The sequence below is a fragment of the Bactrocera oleae genome, chromosome 2 (assembly GCF_042242935.1).
Source record: "Bactrocera oleae isolate idBacOlea1 chromosome 2, idBacOlea1, whole genome shotgun sequence".
Lineage (NCBI taxonomy): Eukaryota > Metazoa > Arthropoda > Insecta > Diptera > Tephritidae > Bactrocera > Bactrocera oleae.
The window spans coordinates 70,110,910-70,138,357 of NC_091536.1; the positions used below are offsets into that span (position 1 = coordinate 70,110,910).

The 27,448-nt window shown below is 33.9% G+C and overlaps 1 protein-coding gene across 2 annotated transcripts in view; it reads left to right on the forward strand.

The window, feature by feature from the left end:
• The window catches only part of heca (hdc homolog, cell cycle regulator), a 197,903-nt gene that overhangs the window by 29,744 nt on the left and 140,711 nt on the right, over nucleotides 1–27,448 (forward strand). The window contains exon 1 of one of the 2 annotated variants that reach the window (XM_070105586.1): nucleotides 18,060–18,161. The exons of the other annotated variant lie outside the window; for it this stretch is intronic. Coding sequence (XP_069961687.1) covers nucleotides 18,118–18,161 — 44 coding nt within the window. The 5' untranslated portion in view covers nucleotides 18,060–18,117. Of the gene's footprint in view, nucleotides 1–18,059; nucleotides 18,162–27,448 lie in introns of those variants that run through there. 2 annotated transcript variants of the gene reach the window in all.

Genomic DNA, 27,448 nt, shown 5'->3' on the forward strand with positions numbered 1-27,448 from the left:
TGCTAAAATACATTTAATTAGTTTTTAATTACATTTTTTTTATTTAAGATATATTTTTTCTATTTAATTTTTAAGTTAATTGATTTTTTTATGTATTACATTTGTTAATCAATTGGTTATTTTAAATTAAATTTTTTAGTTAGTTGATTTCTTTTTTAAGTTTAGTTAATTTTTTAATTTGATTTCATTTAATTTTTTATACAACTACACATTTCTTTTGTTTAATTTTTAAATTACTTCGTTTTATTAATTATAATTAGTTTTTTTTTGCATTAATTAATTTTTTTAAATTATTTTAATTAATCTTTTTTTATTAATTTTATTTAATTATTTAAAATAAATTTTAGTTTGTCTTTTATTAATTTAATTTAATTTATCTTAACTAATTTTAGTTAATTTTTTTTTAATCTAATTTTAGTTTATTTTTTATTAATGTAATTTAATTTTTTTTAATATATTTAGTTTATTTTATTTATTAATTTTAATTAATTACAAACAGATTTTTTTTAATATAATTATTTTTGTTTTTATTTTGCAACTATACTTTTCTTTTGATAATTTTTTTATTTAAATTATTTTTTTATTATTAAAAGCAACTACTTTTTTTATTGAATTTTTATAAATATTTTAAATAATTTATTTTTTGTCCTATCTTTTGACGTTTTAAACTATGTATATAAAGAAAAATATTTTTCGAATTTTTTTTGTAACCTTTGATAACCCTGCTCCCAGAACTAATTTTTTCGCCTAATACTTGTGTAGTTTTGCCAACCCTTTACCGTATTGCTATTATCCTTTGCAATTTTATGGTTTGTTGTCGCAATTTGGTTGGCCCTTGCCAGCACTTACCCCTCTAGCCGCGTTTTGCACTGCTGGAGTTGCCTCATTTTTGAGTTGTCCTTCTCGGCTGAGATGCCAGCGATTTGTTGCTGTTTGTGTAGTTTCCGATAAGCTGCCTGCAATATTTCGTGCAAATGGCACGAGTTGGTGGCGCACTCCAGAACCAAGGCCATAGCACGCTGCTTGGTTGCTGCTTTCTCTGCTGTTGTCTTCTTTGTTTTGTTTGGGGGCGCTGGCGGTACGATTTCGTCCGCTTATCTTAGTCATTTATATTGTGTTTGTGTCATTTCGCTTTCGCTCCTGCTGCGCGTCACCGAGTGCTCTTCCTGCTGGCAGCAGCAAAACAATAGCGAAGCCCAGCAAATGAAAATCTGCACTAAATGTTGCTTTTGTATTTCAAATTTCCTCTCTTTTTTTTTCTTTCTTGTTTTGACTGTTGTTTGTCTGGCGTGCGCTGGTCTGCTGCTATTGCCAGTTTGCTCACAGAATCGGATTTGCTTATAATTTAACTGACATTTTAGAGTCGCATCGGCGCGACAGCCCGCATCATACCGCTCTTTGCACCTCCTATCTCCAGCCTCAACTCGCTGATGTTTCTTGATATCTTCTGCAGGCCAACTATGGTAGACACCGAATCGTTATTTTCTGCTTTAAGCAGAAAAGGTGGATTTTGGCGGCTGTCGGGTGGGTATTTTGATGGCGAGGGGTGAAGTTGAACGCGGCCGTGCATCATTTCGTTGCTCATACTTTTGGTACATTTGATAAAATTTGTTGATTCCTGGATTTGCAGCTTACTATAATGACTCACTACTTCGAGTTTTTGTTGTGTTCATGTCTGTCTGATTCATAATGCAGTGTAACTGTCACTTTTGACATTTGTTTATGAATTACTTTTTTCCTGTGTCTGTCGGTGTATTTGGCGATTGCTCTGTTACTAAATTGTTGTTGTAAACGCTGCAATTAAGAGTCTGCATTTAGTCACCATAATTTTTTGTTCCCCACTGCACACAGTTTATTTATTTATTTATTTTTTAAGTATGATGGCCACCCTCTCCATACCAAAAGACAATTTTAAAGTCGAAATTGCTTCTGAAAAATAATTTTTAAATGTGGTGGGTTGCCACCTTAATTTTATTTTTTTATTTAAGTGCGAAGGTGACCGTAAAACGCAAAATTTTAATGCCGGATTTATTTAAGAAAACTAAGATTAAAATATTATAACATTTAATTTGGTTTCATATATTGTTATACCGCCAATAGCTGAGTTGCTCGAGCTGTGTCGATTTAGCCTTGACTGTCTGTATATACGTGAACTAGACCCTCAGTTTTTGAGATACCGATCTGAAATTTTGCACACGTTCTTTTCTCCCCAAGAAGCTGCTCACTTGTCGGAACCGGAATATCTGGAGAGCCGTTTTATTTGAGAAGATAGCCTCACGAAATTTAATACGAAATATTACACCTTTCTCTAGTACGTCAGTTTAAGAAATATAAATATATACATATGTATATAATCGTATGTATATTTCTCTAAGTTGCACACTCATATCTCTGTTTAAAATTAGAAAACATAAGTGTAATTTGAGCGAAAAGTTTACGTCGAAAATGGCTGTTTGCCAAAAAAGTCAACTATTTTCTTTGCCGCTTCTCCACATAATGCGGTTTCTCAACGCACTAAGCACACACATCCATATTTGCATAACTTCAACGCGCCGGTGTTGCCATGTGCTTGCATAAACGCATAACGCCATAACAATCCCCGCAACTAGAAAGAGCTGTGATAGCCGAGCGTTTGCTTGTGGATTTAGTATTTGGCATAAACAAATTTGGCTAAAACAAGCATAGGTGCGCCAAATGTTGTTGCAGTGGTTGTTGTGCTGTTGCCGATGCTTACACAAAACTGTGGAAATAGTTGCAGCAGCAGCAGCAGCCCGCACCAATTTTAATACACAAACCCACACACTGATATTAACATATATATACACACACGCTTATCTGTATGTATGTATAAATATACATGCATACATAGGTAAGTACTTATATGCAATGTTAGTTTGCTGCTACGCATGCATGAATGCCGCTCTCGCAAGCACATAATATGCTCGTACATACTCGTGTGCATCTTGTTAAGTTTTCGCAGGCGTTTGCCTTTCGCCTTTGCGAACAGCAAACAGCCCCAAAAGGTGAATACACTTTGCTTGAGCTGTTGCTATTGTTGTTGTTGTTGCAATTGGTCTTGGCTATTGCTGCATGGCTGTTGCTGCGCTGTGGTTGTTATTAGCAATGGCTTTGTTGTTGTTGCTTTTGACGTTTATTGATCGTTTGCACTGCGCCGCATTGCTTTTCAATTAACCGCCTTCGATATTCATTTCAAACCAAGTGCCTTGAAGCATTACGCCAGCCGCACGCCGGCGTTGGCTTCCATGCCAAGGTGCCCAAGTGCAAGCGCACAGTCGCTTATTTACATAAATATATAAAATATATGCTATGCATGTGCATATGTGTGCATGTGTGCTTTGGTTGCTTTTGCTTAGCGCTTAGTGTGACATTTACGACCGCATAACTCACCGGCGAGCATTTTTCTGTTTCCATTTTGTAGTTGTAATGATAGACACCCGCCCATTTCCGCTGCAATGGCTCACAATTTCCTTGGCGCGATTATAAAAGCAACTGCGAAATATAAGTAGATTTTTGCTCAGTTTTTTGTCACTTCTTAACCTTAAGCTCATTGACCAGCTGAGCGCTACTGGCAAATATATCTAGAAAATATGTCTTCTGGCTTGGCTTTTATATGTTGGAGTTTTACCAACAATTTTCCATTTAACACAACACCCTTCGAGTTGATCTAGGTCCAAATGCGCATGTGTAGATGTAAATCAGTGATTGATTAGTAATTTTATGATTGATGGTGGAAGTTTAATTTTTTGCTTCTTTTTGAAAGTCAACTATAATTAGTTCTATTTTGAGTAAGATTTATGTAAAAAATGGTAAAAATTAAGTGACTTACAAGTACTTTGATCTTTGATCTAAATTCGTTCTAATTTGACTAAAATTTTGTATAGTGACGTTTTTAGTAGTGCTTAATGAATGAAAATACTAATATTGATGGTATTTTGTAGTCAGTTGTTGTTCAAGAGCGATTCTAAATGAATCCAGACAGTGAATATAAATTCATCTATAACTAGACTACTGTCGTATCACAAGACAATTTCCCCAAATTCAGAGCGGTGGATATCGATTGGTGCTACTTGGTGCTGGGTTTTCAACTGCCAGTCGTGTTTTTTTTTCTAATTCTCAGCTTTTTCATTTATAGTCTATAGTATGGAATTAATCCTTTATATAGACAAATAAATAGGTACTTCCTTTATTGGTCTATACCGAAGGCAAGAGGGCTTGTATTGAACCAAGAACATTTGAATTTGGAAGTTCATCTACTGCTTGTGGCCAGTACATATGATTCCTAATGGTCTATAATTATTTGCCAGAGACCGGTTTTTCTGTTTTACACTAAGCTCTGCTACCGAATAGGTTAAGGGGTATTTTTGCTAGAGTGCAGTTTCATTCTGTTAAAATTGAGAATTTTTAAATAGTCTTAATAAACGCTTAAACCTCTCTTATTAAATTAATGCTAGGCACTCATTTATACATATAGAATTACATTTTTTATTCTCCCTTCCACTGCAGCAACACCACCGTCTCGCTTACTCTTTCCTGCTCACCTCACTCTCTTGTAGAACTCGAATGACTCAGTGCATAAAATTTGCAATTTGTGGTGTGCGGCGTTTAAGGTCAATACTTTGTTTGTCGTAGTATTGAAAAGCGATTAACACCTTCAACGCTTGACCATGATCGGCAACACCTCAGCGCTGCGCCGATTCATACCACACGCACAGGCAGTCATAAATTGACGTATTTACGCGACGCGTTTCTTCACGCGCTTCTTTGTTTGTTTTTGCAATACACAAGCGCAAAACGTTTCTCAAGTACAACTGGTCCGCGCCGCCGTAAATTTAGTGCGAAAAACGTGTAGTAAACAGCTTTTCACAATCTTCTGAATGAAATTGCAAAGAGGATTTCTTAAGACGAATGCATTTTATACAACTCTTGTTTTTTAGTATTTTTAGTATTTTTTATATCTTGTTTGAGATAACTTCATTAATTGTTTATTGCCTTAGCATCATTGTTGAGCTACCGATAAGCGCGCACCTTGGCCGCTGTTGATGGCAATAATACAATTTGTTTATGCATAAATTGTTGTTGTTTCCACAAAAAAGTGGGGTGTGGGCTGCGGGGAGTGCTGACTATCTTCCGGTTGCAAATAAATAGATCTTCTGATTCTTTTTGTTCGATTTTTTTATTGATATTGATAATAGTACAAGTATTTGTGTGGATTTGATGCGGATTTCATTGATGTTAGTTTAAGCTGATCTTTAGATTTATTGTAAACTAAATGATTTTATTTCAACTATAGCATAGATTTCATTATTGTCTTATGCATCGAGTCAACACATTCGGTTAATGTTTTGGGTAGGTAGCACGTTTCCGCCAGACAAAAAACAGAATAACAGAAATTTGTGTAGAAAAAGTCGGGTTTACCTCGCAAACACGGTGATTGCAAAGTAAGAGCCAACTTATATTTATTAATTTATACTTTTTCAAAAACGGATTCTTTTGACATATAATATTCTTACTACCAAAAAGCATGTTATTTCTTAAAAAAACTAGTTCCGCGAAATTCTTAAAATGCTAATTATATTCTGAACAGGTTTGACACGAAGTTTGTAATACCCAGACGGAAACGTTGAATACTTTATACTATATATATATATATAATTGATTAGCGTGAACTGGGTCGATTAAGCCATGACCACCGGTCCGTCTGTATATCTGCGAACTAGTTCCTCAATTTATGAGATATCGATCTGAAGTTAGGTACGCGCCAATAAGCTGCTAATTTGTCCGAACCCCCGATATCAGACCACTATCGTTTATAGCTGCCATACCAACTGAACGATCAAAATGAAGTCTGTGTATGGAAAACTTTTTTATTTGAGAAGACAACTGACCCAAGGCAGCGCTACAAACAAGTTCCTTAATAGGAAGTTTTTTTTTATTTGTGAAGGATATTTTAGCTGCGGTGCAATCGAAGTTAACGTCTCTTCTTGTTTTTTATGTTTATTTGCTTTTTCTCTCTCATATATTACAAATTTTTATAAAACTTTTAACTACAATTACTAGTTGCCTTCCATTCAACAAAATTTTGAAAAGTGTCGAATCGAACAAGCAGCTCATATAAGTCATAAAACTGCCATAATGTAATAAAAATGGAATATAAAGCAACAACGTAATGAGATTGTACGCTGAAGTTCTTCATTTTCGCTCAAATTTAGCCAACAGAGAAGCGGTGAATAGAACGCGGCTATCAACACTACTGGTTTATTTTACTAGTTAAATACATACAAGTATGTACATACCGACAAATTACTTACACCTAACATCCATTAGTTGCTTTTAGTAGTTCACTAGCAACAAAGTTGCAAAAAAAGCCGTTGTAAATCATTAGCTTTACGCTTGCTCCTCTGATTCTCAACTCGTACGCGTTCTTGACATTCCAAACTCAGTTCGTGTTATTGCACTCCCATTCACACACTATAAACGGTGCAACACAGCTACGAGTCGGTATTCCATTTGCTACTCGTTTTGTGTTTGCTTCATTGTCTACATGTGCTTGTTTGTGCGTGCGTGTGTGCCTTGGTGCTTGTGATTGCATTTGCTGCTGTTTAACTCTTTCTTTGTTGTTGTTGTTTTAGCAACTACATCGCGTGTTGCATATTCCACAGCGCCTATGCACGCCAATGCAACGCGCAACGACAGTGAAATCTACAGTGCAACGTTCTCTGTTCGTACTGTTGTTGTTGTATTGCCTTTAGTTTGTTGCTTTTGCCTCGCTTTGCTTTAATGCATTTGTCCTTGGCTGAGTGCATTGCCGGTGTGCGAGCTAGTGCAGCCAACTAACCGGCCGATCAGCCGACTGCCTACCGATCGCAGTTTTGGTGAGCTGGTGGGTTGACTGACTGTCTGACGCGGCGACTGACCAGCCACACAGCTGGGGTTCACTTGGTCATTTGCTGCCGATCGCCAGTCTAAATGGCTATACTTTCGTCTGACTATTTGTCGACTCGCTCGTCTGTCCAGTCAGTCGACTACTGGTTGTTGCTATGCTTAGTTGATTGTTCTAGCCGAGCGCTTGACTAGCGAAGCGCTCGTTAGCAGCTGGCTGAGATTACAACTTTTAGTGATCATTTTTGTTTTATATTTTTGCTTTTGTTGTTATTTTTTTATTTCTATTTTTCTCTCTCTATGCGCTTAGTTTTACTCGCTGCTGCGTTGAATCGTTCGCTTTCATTGTTTATGTGTTATTATTATTTATTGTTGTTGTTGTTTCGTTTGTTGATAGTAAAATTAGTTGCGCCTAATTTATAGCTATTGCGCTAGTCTTCGTTCTCTCTTTACTTTTAGTTTCGTTGCATTTCATTTCGTTTTATTTTTATTCAGTTTTATTGTTTAAGTAATTGCCGTAAACTGACGTGTTGATTGCCTGTTGACTGCTTTGCTGGTGTCCAGCCACTACTGTTGGCAGTGTGAAAGGTCAGTTAAGATCAGTTGATGAACGTCAAATGGCATTTAACTTTTGCTATAGTTGTTGTAAGTTAGTATAAGCTTGCGTTTAGGCTGGTAGGCTTTAAGCTTGTTATCTGTATAAGTACGAAGGGACAATGTTTAGTTAGCAGTATGGAAGGTATCCTCTAAAAATAGCGAGGCAAAATATTTCAAGTTTTTTATGTACTCATTCAGCTAAATACTTGTATCTCTTTTTTTTCGTTTGTGTATGTATTCGTAGAAATAATTTGCTTTTCTCGAAGAATTATGTATATATTCTCTCTCATCATTGGGCTGAAGTAACAATAGCTGAGAGTCAAGACGGGTTGTTAGGCAAGCTACTTTTGAAGAGTGTTCCATGAAAAACTTTTTTTTGTTTTCATTGTTTTTATAAAATAGGCTTTGGTCCTAAATACATTTCTTAGATCTTGAAATGTTCTTCGAAGATATTCGTTTGCATAAACATTTGCGGTCGCTGAAGGTCATTTAGGGACTGTGAGGTGAGTGATCTATGCTAAAGTTTTGTTGAGTCTGGAAATCTATTCTGGAGTTTCATGTATACGTTTTAGAGTCCTAAACAAATTGCAAATTCAGAAGTGCTCTAGTTTCGTTTATAGATATTATCAAATCGCTAACGGAAATATATACCAAGGAAAAGTACATATAAATTCATTTTTTTCTTTGCTATTATGTTTTAGAGCTTTGTGAACTGCACCATACGCTCAATATTAAATTTGTTCCGAATTGGTCCGGGTAAACTGTGCGCGCAAACCGAACGATAAATATTTTGTTTTCATACATTTTTACAGCTTATCTTTCTATGTTTGTGTGAAGTTTTATTCTCCATATTTCAATTACAGTTTGGCGATTTTTATATATTGGGTCAGTGGATGTATGTCGCGTTCCTCGAAGCAGGTTTTTCTGTTTTGAAAACATAAAAAAGTCACAGGATACCAAATATGACAAATGCGGTGGCTAATCTATGATATTCGTTAATTTAGGGCCAGTCCGGGTGAATTTTGATCTAGAGTATACTTAATTCTAAAAAAATCTATAATTTTTTGCCGTTTAAAAGCTTCGGTAGCGGATTCTTCCAAGAGAAGTGAATCGATATCGTTAAACCTTGGTAAATATGATAAGGAGTCGTTCTAATACTCTGTATGGTAAATAAATCCACTCGACGAACTTAAGAATCTACTGGCGTTGTTAGACCAACTTATCTGATGTTAAACAAGAAAGCTTTATCGAAGAAAAAACATATCACGTGTGTAACTTGATAAGCGAGTGATTTACTGCGTTTATTTAGTGAATTAAATAAAGCGCTGTGACAGGGTGACTAAAGTGATTTATAGAAACGCGGCTTAAATTCGAAGGATTTAAGGAGAGTGAGATTTACGATATAAGCTTTAAATATACTCGTACCCAAAAGAAATAATGAATAATGTGCTGAACTTTAAAGTTATTTTTATATATCTGATACTTATTATATAATTTGTAACTGTAGGGTTGTGTGGGTGGCTGGGTGTACACATACATACACACACAAATGCCTTTCTAAATCAAGAAAGCAGCAGTGTCTTTATAAATATTCCAGAGAAATATATATGTGCATAGATATATACTATATAATATAATATATATAAATATATACAAGTACATACATATGTATATGCAATATTCCGCAAGTAAAATAATTGCGATTACGAACTGGTAATTAAGCGAGCAACCGAGTGAGTCTCGCTGTTGTGGCAAGGGGACGTTGCGGCGCTTGTGCGGCGGGAAAGAGCGAAAGCGTTAACTGATAAAAATAAACATTGTGTTTACAATTTATTTATTTGCATTCGTTTGCACTTTTTGTTGCGATTTTATTGTTTTTTTTTCGCGCTGGACAGCTGATAAAACAGACAATCGCACACATCACATCACACACACACACACACACACACACACACATTCGTACGCGCATTACGCAGTCAGTTGGGCACTTGAGCCGCTGCATATGTAAACACTTGCTGTTTGAAAGTGAACGCTCCGTGCGCGAGTGCGCCGCGCTTGCGATTCATTAGCCGCCGTTGTATGCAGGTCAACGCGGCCAATCAGCTGTACAATAAAACTGATAAATAAAGAAATCTGCGCATGCAGAATCGCAATCGCTTGTACATATTTATGTAAGTATTTAATTTTCTTGCTGCAATTTTGCGCTGGCTTCTTTAAATTTGCAAAGCGCTCGCCTTGAGCTTCAGGGAGAAAATGCGTTACACATCCATGTATGTGTGCGTGCGTGAATGCTTGCTTTAATTCTTGTTGCATAAGTGTGGCAGTAAGTCTTGGACTCAATGATCTGTGTAGAAATAAATCTTTTATATACAAGTATTTTAAGATTTAAGAACCATTAAATATATATTTTTTTACGTAAGCGTGTAAATACATATGTATGTATGCATGCCAAAGTGTTTCAGTGATAATATTAATTTTTATACCCTGAAGCGGGTATATTAGTTCCTTAGTTTTTGAGATATCGATCTGCAATTTTGCACACTTCCTTTTCTACTCAAGAAGCAATCTGCTCAATTATCGAAACCACCGATATCGGCCCACTATAGCGTAGCTGCCGTACATATTGATCAAATAAAATCAATTTTTTTTTTTTGCCTTTTTTGAAGAGTGTTATAGCTTTGGTGCAATCAATGTAAACGTTTTTCTTTTCTTTGCAAAAATTCGCCTTTACCGTTATTTCTACTGAAATTTTCTCACAACTGTTCTACTACTTTTCCATTTGTATTTCTTGTATGAAATGCATTTTTACTACACACATAGCTGTTCTCAAGCAAACTGCTGAAAAATTCTTAATTTTTTTGCACAACTTCTTATTGCCACATCTCCCCTCCCACACATCAATCGTTCACACATTAGATCCAACGCGAATTCTGCAACTTAAGTGCTTACTTACGTACTTTACCCTGCTTACTTACATATTTACTTTGATATTCTAAGTTCGGCATATAGCTACATATGTGTATATGTATGCATGTTGTACGTTTGTATGCATATTGGCATTGGCCACACGGGCTCATATTTGCTCGCCTCGAAAGCACAAAGCGTCGCTTTGTTTGCACCCGTGATATACTCCCAGTATGTACACATACTTTTGCGCTTTCCCTTAAAGTGGTTAAAAAAGAAAAATTAAATAAAATGTAAATATGTAAGTGAAAAAAGTAGAAAAATATCTCAAACAAATAAATAAATAACAAATATAGCGGAGGGCCAATGAAACAATCACTTTATATTTATACATACTTGTATATAATAAATGATACTTTGTGGTCGCCACTTTCCATATATACGCGATATCTTTCTTAATTTTTATATAACTACAACGGCGGTGTGATTGTTTACATATTTACATAAGTGTGTGTGTGTGTTAATGTAATGCCATTGTAATGTGCGGCGATATGGGCCGATGAAAAATTGTATGAGAATCAGTACTTTATGTCCGTATATATTTTATGTAGATTTGTAAATTCTCCCCCACATGGCATTGATATTAAATTAGGTCATAATTGCATGAGGGACGTGTGTTTATCTACCATGCTTCGATTCTTTTGCATATTTAGTTAGTGAATTAAAAAATTCAAAGTTCTTCTAATTGGCTTGGTAATTTTTGGCTGTCACGGCTACCGAATCGTTGAAAACGTTTCAGAGTGTTTTGCGAACTTTGAGTGGCACAAAGCATTTATTAAGGGTCGTGAAGTCATCGAAAACTTGTCGCAAGCGAGTCGACCGTTCACCTCGGTTAGTGACAATAACATCGAAAAAGTAAAAGAAACAGTACCTGAAAATCATCACGATGGCATCTGAGCGATAGCAGAGGATCCCAACATCCCTAACGAATCGACCCAACACATTTTGGTAAATGTTTTGGGTATAAAGTGTGTCAATGCTGGAATCGTACCAAAAGACTTGAATACGATTAACATCTTAACATCACATTCTAGCATGCTTGGGACTAACTTTTTGGCCAAACACGAAACAGAAGTCATCGCTTAGCCACCGCAATTGACCTATTTGGCGCTTTTCGAAACTTCAAAATCCGCTACGGGCAATCCGCCATGAGTTCACTATAATCATATGATAATATAAAAATCGTCACACAAACTGTTCGCGTTGTTTTTTAATCATTTATAATATATATTTTTCGTAATAACAAAGTCAGTCAATCATAAGAATATTAAAAACCCTTTTCGTCTGGGAAAAGAATGCTCAACTCGGTTAAAATGTCACTAAAGGTACTTAAGGGGGGAAACCAGTTTAGATGTTTAAAAAAAATCGATTTTTTTTATTGCATAAATTGTTGGTACAACTATTCAAGAATATGTTTCTTGACTTTCAAAACGGAATTCCAATTAGATACGATGATATGAGCACTAAGGCAAACACCGGTCGATTCAGTGCCGAAGCGCACTATTTTTCAAATGTGGTTTTCTCGGAAAGACTTTTTTTTTAACTTGCGGGAATCCTAACTCGAAAAGTTATTGACAAATCGATTTGAAAATTTGTGTGAATATCCTTTATTCAAGTCCGAAAAATATAAACCAAACTCTGCAATGATATTATTAAGTAAAATATATTTTTTTTATTTAAGAAAGACGAAAAAAATGATAAGAAAACATAACATTTTGTTCAAACACCTCCAAAAACTTTTCAACTCTTTGGGCCAGAGTTTGGTTCATGTTCTTAGAAAATATGTTACTAACGAAAGAAACAAAATTAATAATTTCAGATCAAAACTGTGACCTCCAGGTGTCACGCCAGTAGTCAACTCTGATGGCGAACGTCGGTGTCCATTGACTCTCTCTAACTCCATCACTTTCGGCGGAAATGGCATCGAAAAATTTAAAAGTGTAATTCAAAATAGGAATAAACTACCCTGCAGGTTTCAACGAATTCTAAGTTTCTTTCTCGGTTAAAAAAAATCACAAAAAACACTCGAATTTCGGCCTCCTAAACTGGTTTCCCCCCTTAAAAACGCCAATAACTTTTCTATTACTAATGCCTCCCTCTGCTGGTTGTTGTTGTTGTTTGTAAATTTCTCTGCAAAAATTTTTTTTTAACCTCCCTCCCTAAACTCGGCGAAATAATTGAGTTTGTATTCTCTCTACATAAATTTTGTACTTGAATAAAATCCACCTTGAACTGAAAAGTGTTAAATCGATCTTTGAAAATTTCGTTATTAATTTCTTCACATTGATGACATTGGACAAAACTGGGTCAAGAATAGCGCGTCCATTTCTCCTATTATTCTTACTATAAATACCCCCGTATTGTAAACATTTTTAAGCTTATTGTGATTTTATTAATGTAAATTTACCCAATGAATTACCCTGAACCCTCCCGCATACAAACATCTGTTTCATTATTTAATAACAAATAGCGCTTCATTGTGATTCCCACTAATCTACTGAGCAACAACAGCAACTTGACATTTTGGTTGACTTGCGGTTTTTAAATGCATATATTATAAGTGTAATCAGGTACTCCTACAATCATATAAATGAAAATTAAATATATTATATTATACATACACTCTTATCGCTTCTAAAATATTGACATATCGGACCATATAGCTTGCGGTTGGACGTTTACCAGTCACATTCGCATAAAAAGTAGTCGAAAAATTATTCACTTTTAAAGCGCTAAAAATGTGTATACTCTCACGTAGAGCAGAAAATGTCTAACTCACAAACTGACAAAGCCTATAAGCGAATTTATAAAAATCGAAATTGCATCATGCAATTAGCAGCCAGCCACCCACTGTCGATCGTTCTTTACATACGCCGCTCACTCTTTCTCCGTGCGTCGATTCCGTTGCATTTAATTTGCAATCTTGCATTATTCTCTGGTTTGCATATAAAACGGTAATTCATATTAGGAATATGCAAATTTATTTATTTATTTCAGTGTATTTATTCCGACGCTGAATTTTCAATTTCCCGGCGTTTGTGCCATTTTTGCCCTCTATTCGCTTATTGAACATTTTATTTATTTATTATTATTAATTTTTTAATTCTGTATTTGCATCAATTGTCAGTAAGCTATTTTTAGCCGCACAATACAGCGCTTTTATAACGGTTTTTGTATATCAGTTTATATATATTGTTGTCGCAAACTTGTTTAAACACTTGATTGCTCTTTGTTTAATTATTCATTTATTTATTTATTTAATTTCCTCTTGTCTTACATCCCACACTTACATCAAAGTCATCATTTTTTAATATTTCTTTTTGCTCGGCAAATTCTGCGTGTACTTACCGTTTATCAGTTAATTTTGTTTTATTAATTTTTTTTATTGAGTTTTCACTTTGTTGTTTTATTTTTCATTGAAATATTTTTTTTATTAATAAACATATATATTTTTTAATTATATCTTACTTTATACATTTCTAACGGTATAAAATTACCTTTGGAGACAATTTTAATTAATTCTCAAATAATTATTATTTTTCATGCTGACCAAAAAAAAAAATGTTATACTTAACTGACATTTAATCATAATTTACATTTATTTATTATAAATTTGATTGAAATTTCAATTTTCGAGTGTTCATATTAGCTGCAGTGTTGCAATCGAGGTATTTCATTAACGGTTATATTCACTTGCAAGTGAGAAAAAACAGCTTTTTTCGTGAATTCTTTTTTTTAAGAAGCATTTTATTTAATTAATAAATAAAAATAACGTACAAAGAACTTTAATAATCGGAATGTTTTTCTGCTTAAAATTATCTCAAATCCAAAAGGCAAAACAATTTGCTATTATAATAAATGAATTCCATAATCAAAAGACTACTAAAAATTGTGACTTTTGCAAAAATTGCGGATTTTCAAAAAAAGTAGTTTTGTGTGAAAAATTTTTTACTTCAGTAGTTCTCAAAAACTGTGAATTGTCATCAAAAATCTTCTTCCTTCGATCATTACTTGACAAATATGTCTATGAAAGTTGTGTGCAAATTTAAAGTTATCTATCCAATCGTTTTTGAGAGGTTTTTCTCACTGACTCTGAAAAACGCGTTTAAAGTTTGGAGCCGATTACACTAAGTCAAAAAATTCTCAAATCCGAACCAATTTGCCGGCTCAACTTCGACTTTTCAGAGTATAGTTTCAAATATAAGTATGTATGCGCGTTCGATTTATAAGTGCCGTTTCAGACAGGGACGCAAAAGAGTCTCATACCAGTTTATTGTGGGCGAGGGGACGACGAGGAAAGACGAAGGGACCGTGCCACTCGTGTTCGGGTGGCACGCTTTGTGTTCTTGTTCGTAACAGCTCGCTGCTACCCTTTTCAGCATTCCTTTTCACTTTCAAATCCTTTGAATGGTTGCAAGAGCGCTCGGTTTCAAATGAATTCGATCGCAAATTTGAGTTCTGTTATCTATTTTTGTATGTAATATGCAAATATGTATGCATAGAATAATAGAAATATTATGACAAATTGTAAATAAGGAGAAAATTAAGATATAGATTATGGAGTAAAGAAATTATGAATTTTTAATACGCAGTAAAGAAATTATGAGTTTTTAATACTTAAAGATTAGGAAATTGCTATTATAAATTTGGCCTTGAAAATATTAGTTGCGGATATTCAATACATTCTTGTGGATTAGGGAATTCCCGTCTTTAGTATTTTTTTGAAACTATTTAGCGGGTAGGTACTTGTATTATGCATATTGTTCTACCATATTCATGGTAATTCATTGCAAGCAAAATGTGTGACCATCATCTCAACATACAAATGAAATACGCAGCATGCAGTGTTGCGCGGTGTTGCGCAGTCGAACCGCACAAATATTTACGAACATTTTGTGAAAAGGAATGCAGAAAAACTAGACTCGAGTTGCTGGACTCTTTTTGACCGTGTGAATGCCCAGAGCGACACCAAAAGAAAATTTGAAAAAGATCAGACTCTTTTGCATCCCTGTCTGAAACGGCACTAAGCAAACAAATCTTTTTTTTGTTTAATTCACAAGTGTATATATGTAGTATAACGGCTAAACGATCGATAGTTGTCGACGTTACTTACACACTCATCTTAGTGAATTCAGCTGCAAAATCTTATTTCATTTATGAATAGAAGTGATCTAAGCTCCCTAAGATTTTCATTTCTCCCTTCTCTAGTCTTCTTAATGTTTGTGCTAATTTACCGCTAGCATTTTCCATCATAGTTTTATTGTGTAGGCGTTCAGATTGCTTTCGTAATTGTTTTTATAACGCTCTCGCGTATTTAATGTAATTCGAGTGAGGCAGGGGGTGATAAGATGGCTGTGAATTGCCTTATTTGTTCGTCATTACAACAGTAATGAACGCGTTGCTAATAATTATTAAGGGTATTCAAACCGAACATGTTAATCTGGTAATTCGTTAGTTGATACTTCGTTAAAAGAAATAATTGAGAACATGCTTTTTGTTATATTTCAGTAGTATGATATATTTTGTTCCAAAACAGTTAATACTTACTTTTGAAGAATTTGTCTAAAATTATTTGTAATGAGCAGAAAATGTATTTTTTCGCAATGAATCAGATGAAATTCTCAACCAACGACGCAAAACAAACAGCTGACTTGATCTTACCAAATAACGAAAAAACAAAATGCACGTGGAAAACTACTGAATAACGGCTAATGAATTAGCAAAGCTGGTATGAATACCCCGATTGTAACTACAACATTTGTGTTGCCCAGTTGTGGCATATTAAATTAATTTTAATATTTATGTATGCTTGGGTATACATTTTAAGTTCTCCTCGAGATTCTGGCGTTAATTAAATATGATTTATTGAAGGAAATTGCTCCGTATTATTATTATTTGTTTTTACACCAGAAATGATCGGAAAAGTTAAGATTTCAGTTTTTTCTTTTTTGTTGGTCCATTTTTAATAATTTAACCGTTGCTTATACATTTGTAGCGATTTAGTAGTATTGAAAATTATATATTCAAAAAAAGTTTTACTTAAAATATTGTACTTCAAGTAGAAAAATATGTGTTTTTCTCGAAATTGAGCGAAAACTTAGTAAAATATCTTTAAAAATTTTCAAATTAATTCTCAGTGTTTTTGTTGCGTTAAACATTCGAGTTTATTGGTTCAATTAAGGACTATCACAATACTTACACTTTTCGAGTTCAGTGTACCAAAAAATAGCATTAACTCGTTTTAAAAACTACGTTTTAATTTGGTGTTTATTGATAGACGATACTAAGCCAAAATTAAGTGAGACACCTTTTTTTCTAAACCACTTTCAATTTTCAATATTGCCATAAACTCGAGTTTATTATAATATATAACCTATAAACTCGAGTTTATGGCAATCCTGAGATATGAGAATTGTTTAGAAAAATAGATGTCTTAATAATTTTTTGCTTAACCCTTATGTTAGTAACCGCGTACCCACCGCGGAGTATTTGTGTGAATAGCTTAAAAAAAATTCAATATTTCATTTTAAGCTCTCAAATCGTCGTTTTTTAACTCAAAAGAAAGTTGTTTGTGAGTTAATTTTTTTATTTTTTTTAATTTTTTCTTTATTCTACGTTGTTATTTTTTTGCCTTTAAATTGTCACTAACTATTAATATTTGAAGAAAAAATTTTTTTCTAAAAAACTAATAATAATATTCAGATCGTGGGTACCCCGGTACCCGATTGCTAAAAGACGTCGGTAAAGTTGGTTACTAACATAAGGGTCAATTTTGTATATAGAACTAATGTACACCAAATTAAAGTGGTGTTTAAAACGAGTTTAACTTTTTAGTATAATGAACTCGGAGTTTGTAAGTGTTGTACCAATCCCAAATAGAACGACTTAATTCGAATGTGTGGTGTTCAACCCATCACTCTTAAACACAGAGTTTATCATAATGCATTAACTCGCCTTTAATACTATTGTGTGGGCACACAATCCGGTTTTTGTTTAAAATTTGACCGCACTGTTGACTGTTTTAACAATCTTAAAGCATCTGCATAAAAAATTGATAAATAAGGTATATTCAAAACTTTTTAAACACCGAGTTTCGCACCGTGTGGAAAATTGCAAATATTTTACGTAGTCCTCATAACATTAAACGGTTTTATTGCTCATGTGAGCACTCATGTAGATTGAGGTAGATCAGTGCTGTTTCGTGTTTATTTCATTTTATTCCTCAAATATAATAATTAAATGTTATAAAATTTAACTGAGCGTGCGGCATGCAAACAATAGCAAAACTAATGTAAATTTTTATATATAAGGCATGCCAATTCAAACTCTCTCTTTTTTTCTTTTTCTAGTAATTTGAATAAGCATTATTCTAATAATAGTTCTGTTTCTCGTTTTGTTTTTGACGGAGCTCTCTTGTTTGTACTTTGCTGAAATGACATGATTACATATGTATGAGTAATCATATTGCTACAATACAGCCAATAAAAGTAGTAAAATAAAAGCAATTTTCTATGGTAAATTTTGTATTATGGTTTATTCAGCGATCTTGGAAGAATTAATTTGTGGGTGTATAAAATTTCTCTGAGCCCTTTATCTATCAAAAATTGTGACGTGTTTATTGTGCGGTGTGTGTTTATAATATTAACAAGCGAAAAAATGTTAAGACCGTGTACAATGAAGATTACACAATGGAGGATCAGGTAAATAATAAGAATAATGACAAAAAATAAATATGATAAAAAATATGTACAATATTTAATATTGAAATAATTATTAAAAATATAAATCCATGCAGCATACCAAAATAATATGCAGTACGCATTGAAAAAATATATTTTGTGATTACGCTTAGATAATACAATACATGAATCAAAGTTGAGGTATAATTTGTAATGCACTACCATTTTGTCCAAATGATCTCATCACCAGTATTTAGTATCGATTACAAATCTTTAATGCGCCACAATTGTGACCTATGGGCGGCTACACAAATCAGAAAAAGGTCTCACAAAAGTCTTAAGCTTTCCCACCAGCTTCTTTATTGGTATGAAAAGGCGTTACAAAATGCTTTGAATTCGAGTTTATGCTACAAACATACCATATACAACTTAATGTTCTATTTATCACATCACCTATTGTTGTTTGTGTTTCTTCGACAGCACTTGCGTGTGAATAACATTACAGAGTATGCGAAACGTGTCGGCCTTTTTTGGCTCACTTGCATTTATAGCATTTTTATTTCAAATAATACGCAATTAATTGCCATGCATAGGTATACGCGCATAAAATACCTAAATAAATACACACATAAATATATAGTGAGGTAAAACAGACGTTTGACTTTGTTTAAAATGCATATGACAGCGCCACCCAAACTGAACGATTGTCGAAGTCAACTCACAATCCAGCAACAAACGGCAATATGTAAAAGAAACACTAAAAAAATACCACAAAATGTAGAAAACGCCGTTGAAGTGTCGGCGATCTGGTAAGATTACTATCAATCGCGGACACAGCCAAAAAATTGCCACAAAAAACAAATATTTTTAACCCACTGATACACATCCCGAATTTATACCACATCGTTATTTCTACAGGGTTTCGCCTGTTGATAAAAAACGCGATAAGACAGACACAAGCACATGGCAATACCTGCGATCAGCAGACAAGAATAACATGTACATACAAAAAAAATCAACGAAAATCGCCGAAATCGTATGTAAGTATTGAAAAAATAGGAGAAGCGAAACACGTCGCTCTGCGCCACTCCCAAAAATATGTCAAAGATCACCTAAAACGCAATTTAAGAAATAATAATTTGAGCTTGTACATATGTACATATGTATGTATGTTATACGTGTATTCGAAATGAAACACTTGCTCAAAATTATCTGGGTACGAAAACTGAGTTACAGGTATGAATAAGTAAGAAATTACAACAAAAAATTGCTTTTAACAGCTGCTCTGCACAGCCGGCCAGTCAATCAGTCACATAAGTGTCAGCGGAATAACAATTAAAAAGTACACGAAAAGTTTTTTAAATTAACTTGAAAATGTCGAACTGAGGACGTAATGGATCCGGATTTTTGTATACAAAATATATACATACAAGCTTTTTTGAGTGGGTGCTGAGTTTTGTTAAATATAAAAATAATCAGTGAAAACTGTCGTGGCCGAGTGAAAGCTTTAACAATGAAACATTGAGCTTTGATAAATATAAATAATCAGTGAAAGCTCTTATGGACAGGTGAAAGCTCTAACAAGGAAATGGTTGCCTGAACTTAATTTTTATAATTAATCAATGAAAGCTCTCTCACAGCTGGGAGAAAGCTCAAATAAGGAAACACATGCTATTAACAAAAACATTTTTTTCTAAAATAAGTTGGTCATCTTATTTATATTTGAAATGACAGCTTTTTGAATCGTCTTTAGAGTTTTTCGCTATTTATATTGTTTAACTTTGAAAACATTTTTTTAGAGGAAATAACATCTGCATTAAAATCACAAAAACATTTGGTGAAACAAGATTATAAAGCTTTGAGCTCTTTGCATAAATACATTTTAATTGTTTATAAAGGTTTAATAAGAAATTGGTTCTGGGAATAGAAATATTGCTTTAAATTAAAATTTTGAAAGCTCAATGGGGGGAGCTTTCACTGAGGCATACGTTTTGACACCAATGTGGTTCACTTAAGCTAAATGTATGCCAGTTAAGCTTTTTTTACAAAACTGGTGAAAATTTAACATGAAGATCATGAGTGGTAGCCTACTTTGAGAAACTACTGTTACTGTCAGTTGTGAATCCACATTAATGATAACTGTTTTCTTAAGTCAGATCAGTGTGAGTGCACTTACATGCAAAAACAACAATAATTGCAGTTGAAAAGCGCCCTTTTTTCAGCAATTAATCAAAATCGACAGCGTAATTCCGATCTCTTTTTTGTACAACTTTTACCTTTACATATCCTTATGTTTTGCGGATTTATTATTCAACTTGTAAATCGCAAATAATAAAAAATAATAATCAATAAAAAAAAATATGCATTTACGTGCAACGAATTGCAAAATGAAAAGTGCCTACAAAAGAACAGCTCTGGCGAATATGGCGAAATGAAATTAAATCATATGTAAATTAAGCTTAAAGACGAAAAAAGGAAAGAGATGAGGGTCTCCAGCCGCAGGCACCTGCAACTAAGAGGTGTGCAAAAACGAAAAAGAAATATTTTTTTTTATTAATTTAAAAAAAAAAATTTTAAAAAAATATTAAAAAATATATTAAAAAAAAAAAAATAAAAAATTTAAAAGTTGCAAAGTTGCAAAAATAAAAAAGTAATTACAAAACAAATAACAGTCGAACCCATTTGCAATAAAAATGGCAAAATCGCTCGCAAACCCATACAAAGCGTGTAGACGTTTTAACCAAATAATCACACGAGTCACATGAAACTGCAGGTGCGGCTGTTCAATTTACTTTTTACGTTTATTTCATTTGTTTATTTTTTTTTTTGCATTTTCGCATTTTATTTTTGATATCCAAAGTAATATTTCCACTACGCCACGCCAGTTGGCGGGGTTATGCCTGTGCAAAAACAATATCGCATAGTGTGAACCGAAAGCGCAATAAATATATGCTATATAATAAATAAATTGAACATAAACAACAACAAAAACAAAAATGAAAAAGTCAACGAGCGAAAACAAAAGCGAGCAATCGCTTCGCCAAATCATAGCCATTAAATTGGTGGTGACCACACCTTGGTCGCGCATCAGATAGACCGTTACGCCGACACACTAAGCCCACCAAACTGCGAAGCACTCGCCCGCCACTTGCTTGCCTGCCTGCCTGCGGCTGTGTCTCACAGACTGACTGATAGGCTACTGGGCGCTTGATGCATTGGTACAATGAACTGTGGCAACTGTTGTTGCAACAAGAGATCAATGGAGTGCGGGCGGAGGCGCTCGGGCGATTGTTTGATGGCGCGATCTGCGAAACAATTAACTAACGGTACATTAGCCAACAAGCGTGTTGTTGCAATTGCAGTGTGTTAGTCGATATAGATCTGCTAAAGAATTGCGCCTTTAGTGGCTAGATTAGTTTGTTGTTATTATTCTATTTTTTTTTGTCTTTTGTAATTTAGTTTCGCTGATTCTTTTGCTGCAAGTGCGCGAACGGCACACGAACTCAATGCAAATGCATTATTTTTTATAGCGCTCGTAAATCAACAACGAAAACGTGAGAAGCTGGAAAACGTGAACGTGATGACCGGCTGGCAACTGCCCCATTAATGTTTGGTATTTGGTTTGGAAATTTTAGAAAAAAATTATAAAGTAAATTAAATTTTTAGGCGTTTATAAATAAATAAATTTAATTTTGAAACAATTTATTAAATTAAATGAAGCTTAATTTCATACAGAAAGGCGAAGAGTGCAGGCAGTTTTTTTCATTAGTTTTAGAAGTAGACATGACACGTCCTTCAGAATTTTTGGGCTACATAAATATTTTTACAAAACAAACTTTTATCAAAATAAAAAAAAATTAATTTTCAATATTAACCACATAAGTATTTTTTCAAACATAACCTCTAAAAAACTTATTCAAATTAATTTTTTTCTGAATTATTTGTTCATATATCCACCAACATCAATATTTTTAACAATGAAATTTCAAAATGGCATACCGTTTCCTTTTCTCATCTTTTCATTCAAATAATGTTCTCTTGCATATGTTCACAACAAAATTTTTTTTTAAGTTTCCAGTTAATTTACAAGCAATTTGTCAAGTGCGCGTTGAAAAATTCGCTTTTATTCAACACTTCACTTTATCGCGCTAAAAATATGTGCTTTTCATTAAATATTTATTTATAAATACCTGCGCCAACAATCGCCTTGTAGATTAATAATTGCTGTGAGAAAGTCCGGTTGTTTATTGTAGGTAAAAAGTTACAAGGCAATGTATAAAGTATAAATGGAAATGGTAAACAAAAGTATATATTTTATGTATGTGTGTATATAATATATACAAGGTGCGTTCCAAAGTAAACTATAGTGACGCCATCTATATGTCGACTAGTGCGTTAGAATTTGCTATCCTTTATCGACTTCCAGTAAAAATTTCATGACATTTCATTTATTGGAAGTGAAGTTATTGTGTTTTAAGTGTCAGTATGTTTTCGTCATCAGTGCGAAATTGAGCTTCAACATTAAATTTTGTTTTAAAATTGATAAAACTTTTACCGAAACGTTTCAGTTGATGAAACAAGTTTATGGAGATGATTGCCTATCCCGCAGCAGAGTGCACGAGTGGTTTCAACGTTTTCAAAGTGGTCGTGAGGACATAAATGAGAAATGAGCCGAAAACCAAAAAATCGCGCCTGGAGAAGTCAAAAGTGAAGACAATGCTGTTTTTTTTTCTGATTCCAAGGGTATTGTCCACAAAGAATTTCTTCCACCGGGCCAAAACGTTAATGCGGTATTCTATACGATAATGCGCCGTCTCATCGATCGACGCTTGTGGCCGATTATTTGATCAAAAATCAAATTTTAACATCAACCACTCCCCGTATTCACCTGATATGGCACCGTGCGACTTCTACCTTTTAAGAAAAATGCATTTGCCGATGAAAGGAAAGCGTTATGCAGACGTGGAGGCCATTCAAAAGGCTTGCACCGGCATACTGGCGGACACACCGGGCAACGAGCTAAAACACTCGTTCGACATGCTTTTGGACCGTACAAAAAGCTGTATTAAAGCAGAAGGAGACCATTTGTTCTGTGTTTTTTTTTTTAAAGTCCTGTTTACTTTGGAACGCACCTTGTAGTAAGCGTGACGTAAAACTTTGTTTTATTAGTAAGTAGACAGCCGTTAGTCAAACGTCTAGTCTGTTTTCCATATTTTATATCTTTGAATAGGCATATTCGTTGATATGTATGTATATACGCAAATTTTTTTTTCTATTAAGAATACTCGAAAACGGCATTACCGAGTTTTTTAAATTTCAAAAAGTAATTTTGCTATCCATCAATATTAATTTAAGATCACTAGATCGGAGCCATATCCGAATATATCATTTGAAACGATAAAAAGGGTCTCCACTACTGCAGTGATTGCGGCCTTCTCCGTAAATGAAACCAACAAAACAAATTCTCTACTAGAAGGTAATGTCCGTACAATGAGCTATAATCCAAAAAAGATTCAAAAATCAATAAAATGACAACGTTTAAAAACTCAAATAATTTTTAAGCTATAACTTAAGTAAATATAAAATGTTTTTCTTTTGTAATTTCAGCTGTGTTCCTTAAGACAAGTTATAGATAAAAAAGTTAAGTTAGGTTAGGTTCGAAGACTGGTCCAGAGTTCGTACTTGGATTACTATATACAGTCCTATGTAAAGCCATAAAAACAGTACTCCTGTATACGATTTTATAACTCAGCAAAGCGCCTTGTGGTAAATACAAATTTGCTCAGGTGTTTAATTTTTATTCCCACTGGCTCGGTGGGATATCTGAAAATATGAGCTCCCAAATGTTGAAGCCTTGATTTCTCAAATGCGGGACAATCAAGCAGGAAGTGTCGACATGTTTCCACCTCGTTTTCTTCCATACAGCTTCTGCTGCTGGCGTAAAATTTCCAACATTACAGCATCGACGCCGATGGGACAATAGTCTGTTAGAACCCCCACAACTGGATTTCTTACGATCGATTTTGGGCTAAATATATTAAAGGATAAGATAGAGTACATAAATATATTTCGCTATTAGCTATTAGTCAAAAGATATTAAACTCTTCGAAACATCAGAAAAAGTTCCAAACCATTGTAAATATAAATACAATTACTTTGTACGAAGCTTTCTTGAACTGCTTTTAGAAAAATTTTTATTGAAAAACACCGATAAATAAACATCTAATTTACAAAATTAAACCAAATCTTCGTAAAAATACGCATATTAGTCAGATTATATCTATATATCCCTAAACGTACTTCCCTGACTCGTCTCGAAAATCCAAATATACCCACCCTAATCATACTCATTTGTATACTCGAAGAGCAAAAAATTCGATTATAAACCCGATTTCATCCTTGTTAACTGTTATTCATACCATCATCTTTTATCTAACCGGATTCGACTGTTTTCCACACTATCCTAAATATCGGAATATTTGAAAAGTGCATTTTATCTTCAATACTTACCCAAACTAATTAAAAGCTTCTAAAAGGGCGAGTTTACTTGCGAAATCTGGATAATCGTCTTCTATTTGCACCACCTTGAAGTTGTAAATAAAGTAGGGCTACAACTACATGTGTACCTATTGAGCTCGTTAGCGGCGTACCGATTCATGAACAATCGCTAATGTATTTCGCAATTTTTCGTTAGTTTCGTGGCAATCAATGGAACGTAAATACATATAAACAAAAAAAAAAAACATATTCTCATTATTTTCCGACTTTTTTTATAGCTAATAATAGACATTTGCCGTTTTTTAAGCTTTTTTGTAATTTTTTGTTTGTTGCTTCTTTGTTAGTCACTAATACCCTTTGCGAACTGTGGGCGATGCCGCATATGGCAAATAATTACGGTATTAATTACAACGGGCGCACACTAACATACATATATACATATATGAACTTACAACAACACAAACATACATTCATATGAACTTACATTTTTACGCGCTCATGGGAAAAACTTCTCTGGCTTTAAAAAACTAAGTTCGTTTTCGTTAGAAAATTTATGAGTTTACCTAAAGCAGCCTTGAGGGCTTTTGCAACGGCTTTAAACTGCCAATATGATTAAAATTAACATAGCGCGATAAGTTTTTAAACAAATAAAATCATACACGTGCGTGAATGAAAAAAAAGAAAAGACAAAAGAAAAAATATATAAAAATAATATAAAAAATATTTTTAAAATTATAATGAAAAAAGATTTAAAAATAATATATAAAAAAAAATAAAAAAATACTGTTATAGAAAATAAACTGAAAATTAAAAAAAAAAAAAAAAAATTGAAAAAACATTATTGTGCAATAAAATTGGAAAATCAGCTGCGCACACATTGAGCGCACTTCGATTTATAAAAAACGTAAACACACGAGTGTTTGCATGAAAATAGTGAAACAAAAAGCTCCGGTTGTCAAGCTTTAGCTTGATAACTCCATAATGCAAATAACATTTGCTTGACACAAATACGCATTAATTTTTTGGTTTTTTGTTTTAATTATAAAAGAATCACCACTTGGTGACTTAACGCACAGGAAGACGTCAGCCGTTTGCTCAATTGGGTTGCCAAGAGTGTAAGTGAGTAGCAGCTGCTGCCAAAAACACGTGTGCCCACAAAGCGATTTCAGGCGATCATTGAGATTGGAAAGCATTAAGATAGCTTTATTTGCTTTGTTGTTATTGTTATGCTAATATTTATTCGTTTTTTTTATTTATCACTCACTCGGCATTTTCATTTACAAGTAAATAAACAAATCGAAAAGCCAATTCGGGCGTCATATCATTCTACAAAAAGTGTTCTGCTTGCCAGCGCACTTATAAGCGTGTGTATGTGTATGTATAAATGTGTGTGTACATTTATGAGCACATAAGGCTTAGCATGCGGTAAATTTAAGATAACTGCAGGGAGTATTTTATTAAACGATAATTTTTATTGACTTTGTGAGTGGGCGATGATATCAAGCGAGTGCTTGGCGCTCTTCTCCGACCTTATTTTCTTACTTCGTGAACGTTTGTACAATAAACTTGCAATAATTCTATTTAAAGTACTATTTACATATGCTATGTGTTTTGTTTTTTGTATTAATTTTCATATTTTGAATGTCGGGCATGTAGCAAAAATTGAATACTAACTGTACAGGAATTTTATAAACTGTCAGAAAGCTCTCGCTTTTTACCATTTATCATTTTATTAATTAAAATATAACTCTACTAGCTAAAGAGTTTCCAAGAAGCCTGCTGTGACTCAACGCAATTCTTGTTTATACAAACATATACACACTATACTATAGTATATGCAATCTCTAAATGTGTGGCATGCAACACGACGCCGCAGGTTGCACGCTTATGTGCACATTTTACATACATTAATGCAATTACTCATTCAATTTCAAAATTCACCTTGTTTATTGCTGTAATATTACACTTTTTCCCCCCATTTTTCTTTCTCGCCAAATTCATTCAGTTTTTGTTTTGCGGTTTTCACAGTGAGTAGGTTCGTTAATTTACTTTTTTTCGACTGTCATCAATTATTTGACCGCTATCTTTTTTTAATTCAGCGCTTGCTTACATTTTCTTGATTTTTGTTTTTTTAAATTACTTTATAATTCTCATTAACTTTATTTAAAATTTATCCCAAAGTTTGTCATTTGTTAATGAATTCATCATTTTTTAGCACTTGATTTTTCCTTGCCACATCCCTAATTGTGACTTAGCCGCACACTTCTCGCTACTGTTTTGCATATTTTTTCAATTACCGTTAAATGTAATAACAACAACAAGCACAATGCATTTCTAAACGCACACTTTTCATTAAAAAAATGTTGTTCGTAAATCGTGGGGAAAGTACGATCATATCGTTATCTATGCACATACATACATACATATGTATGTATGTATGTATGTATAGGCGGGGTGGTCAGTTGTTGTTGCTCAACACTGCCGAAACATTTAATGGCGGTTGCTTCACGCTGTTTGCTGTCCTATTGTGGTCCATTAATTTGCCACAACAAGGTGTTAAGCTGGTTGGTTGCACTTGCCGCCGGCGGTGCAACATCAGTTGTTAGCGTTATCAGGTGCTTCGATGCGGTTTGTGGTTAGCCGTTGGCCTTTATATTGCTATTGTTTGTGTTTTATCATATTTTGATTTATTATGCGTGTATCTTTTATGGAAATGTATGGTCAACATAGCTGATATCACTATGCGTGCTACGGGAGGGAGCTGCAGTTCAGCAGGTCATGGGTTTATCCGATTGCTCAGTGCAATGTGA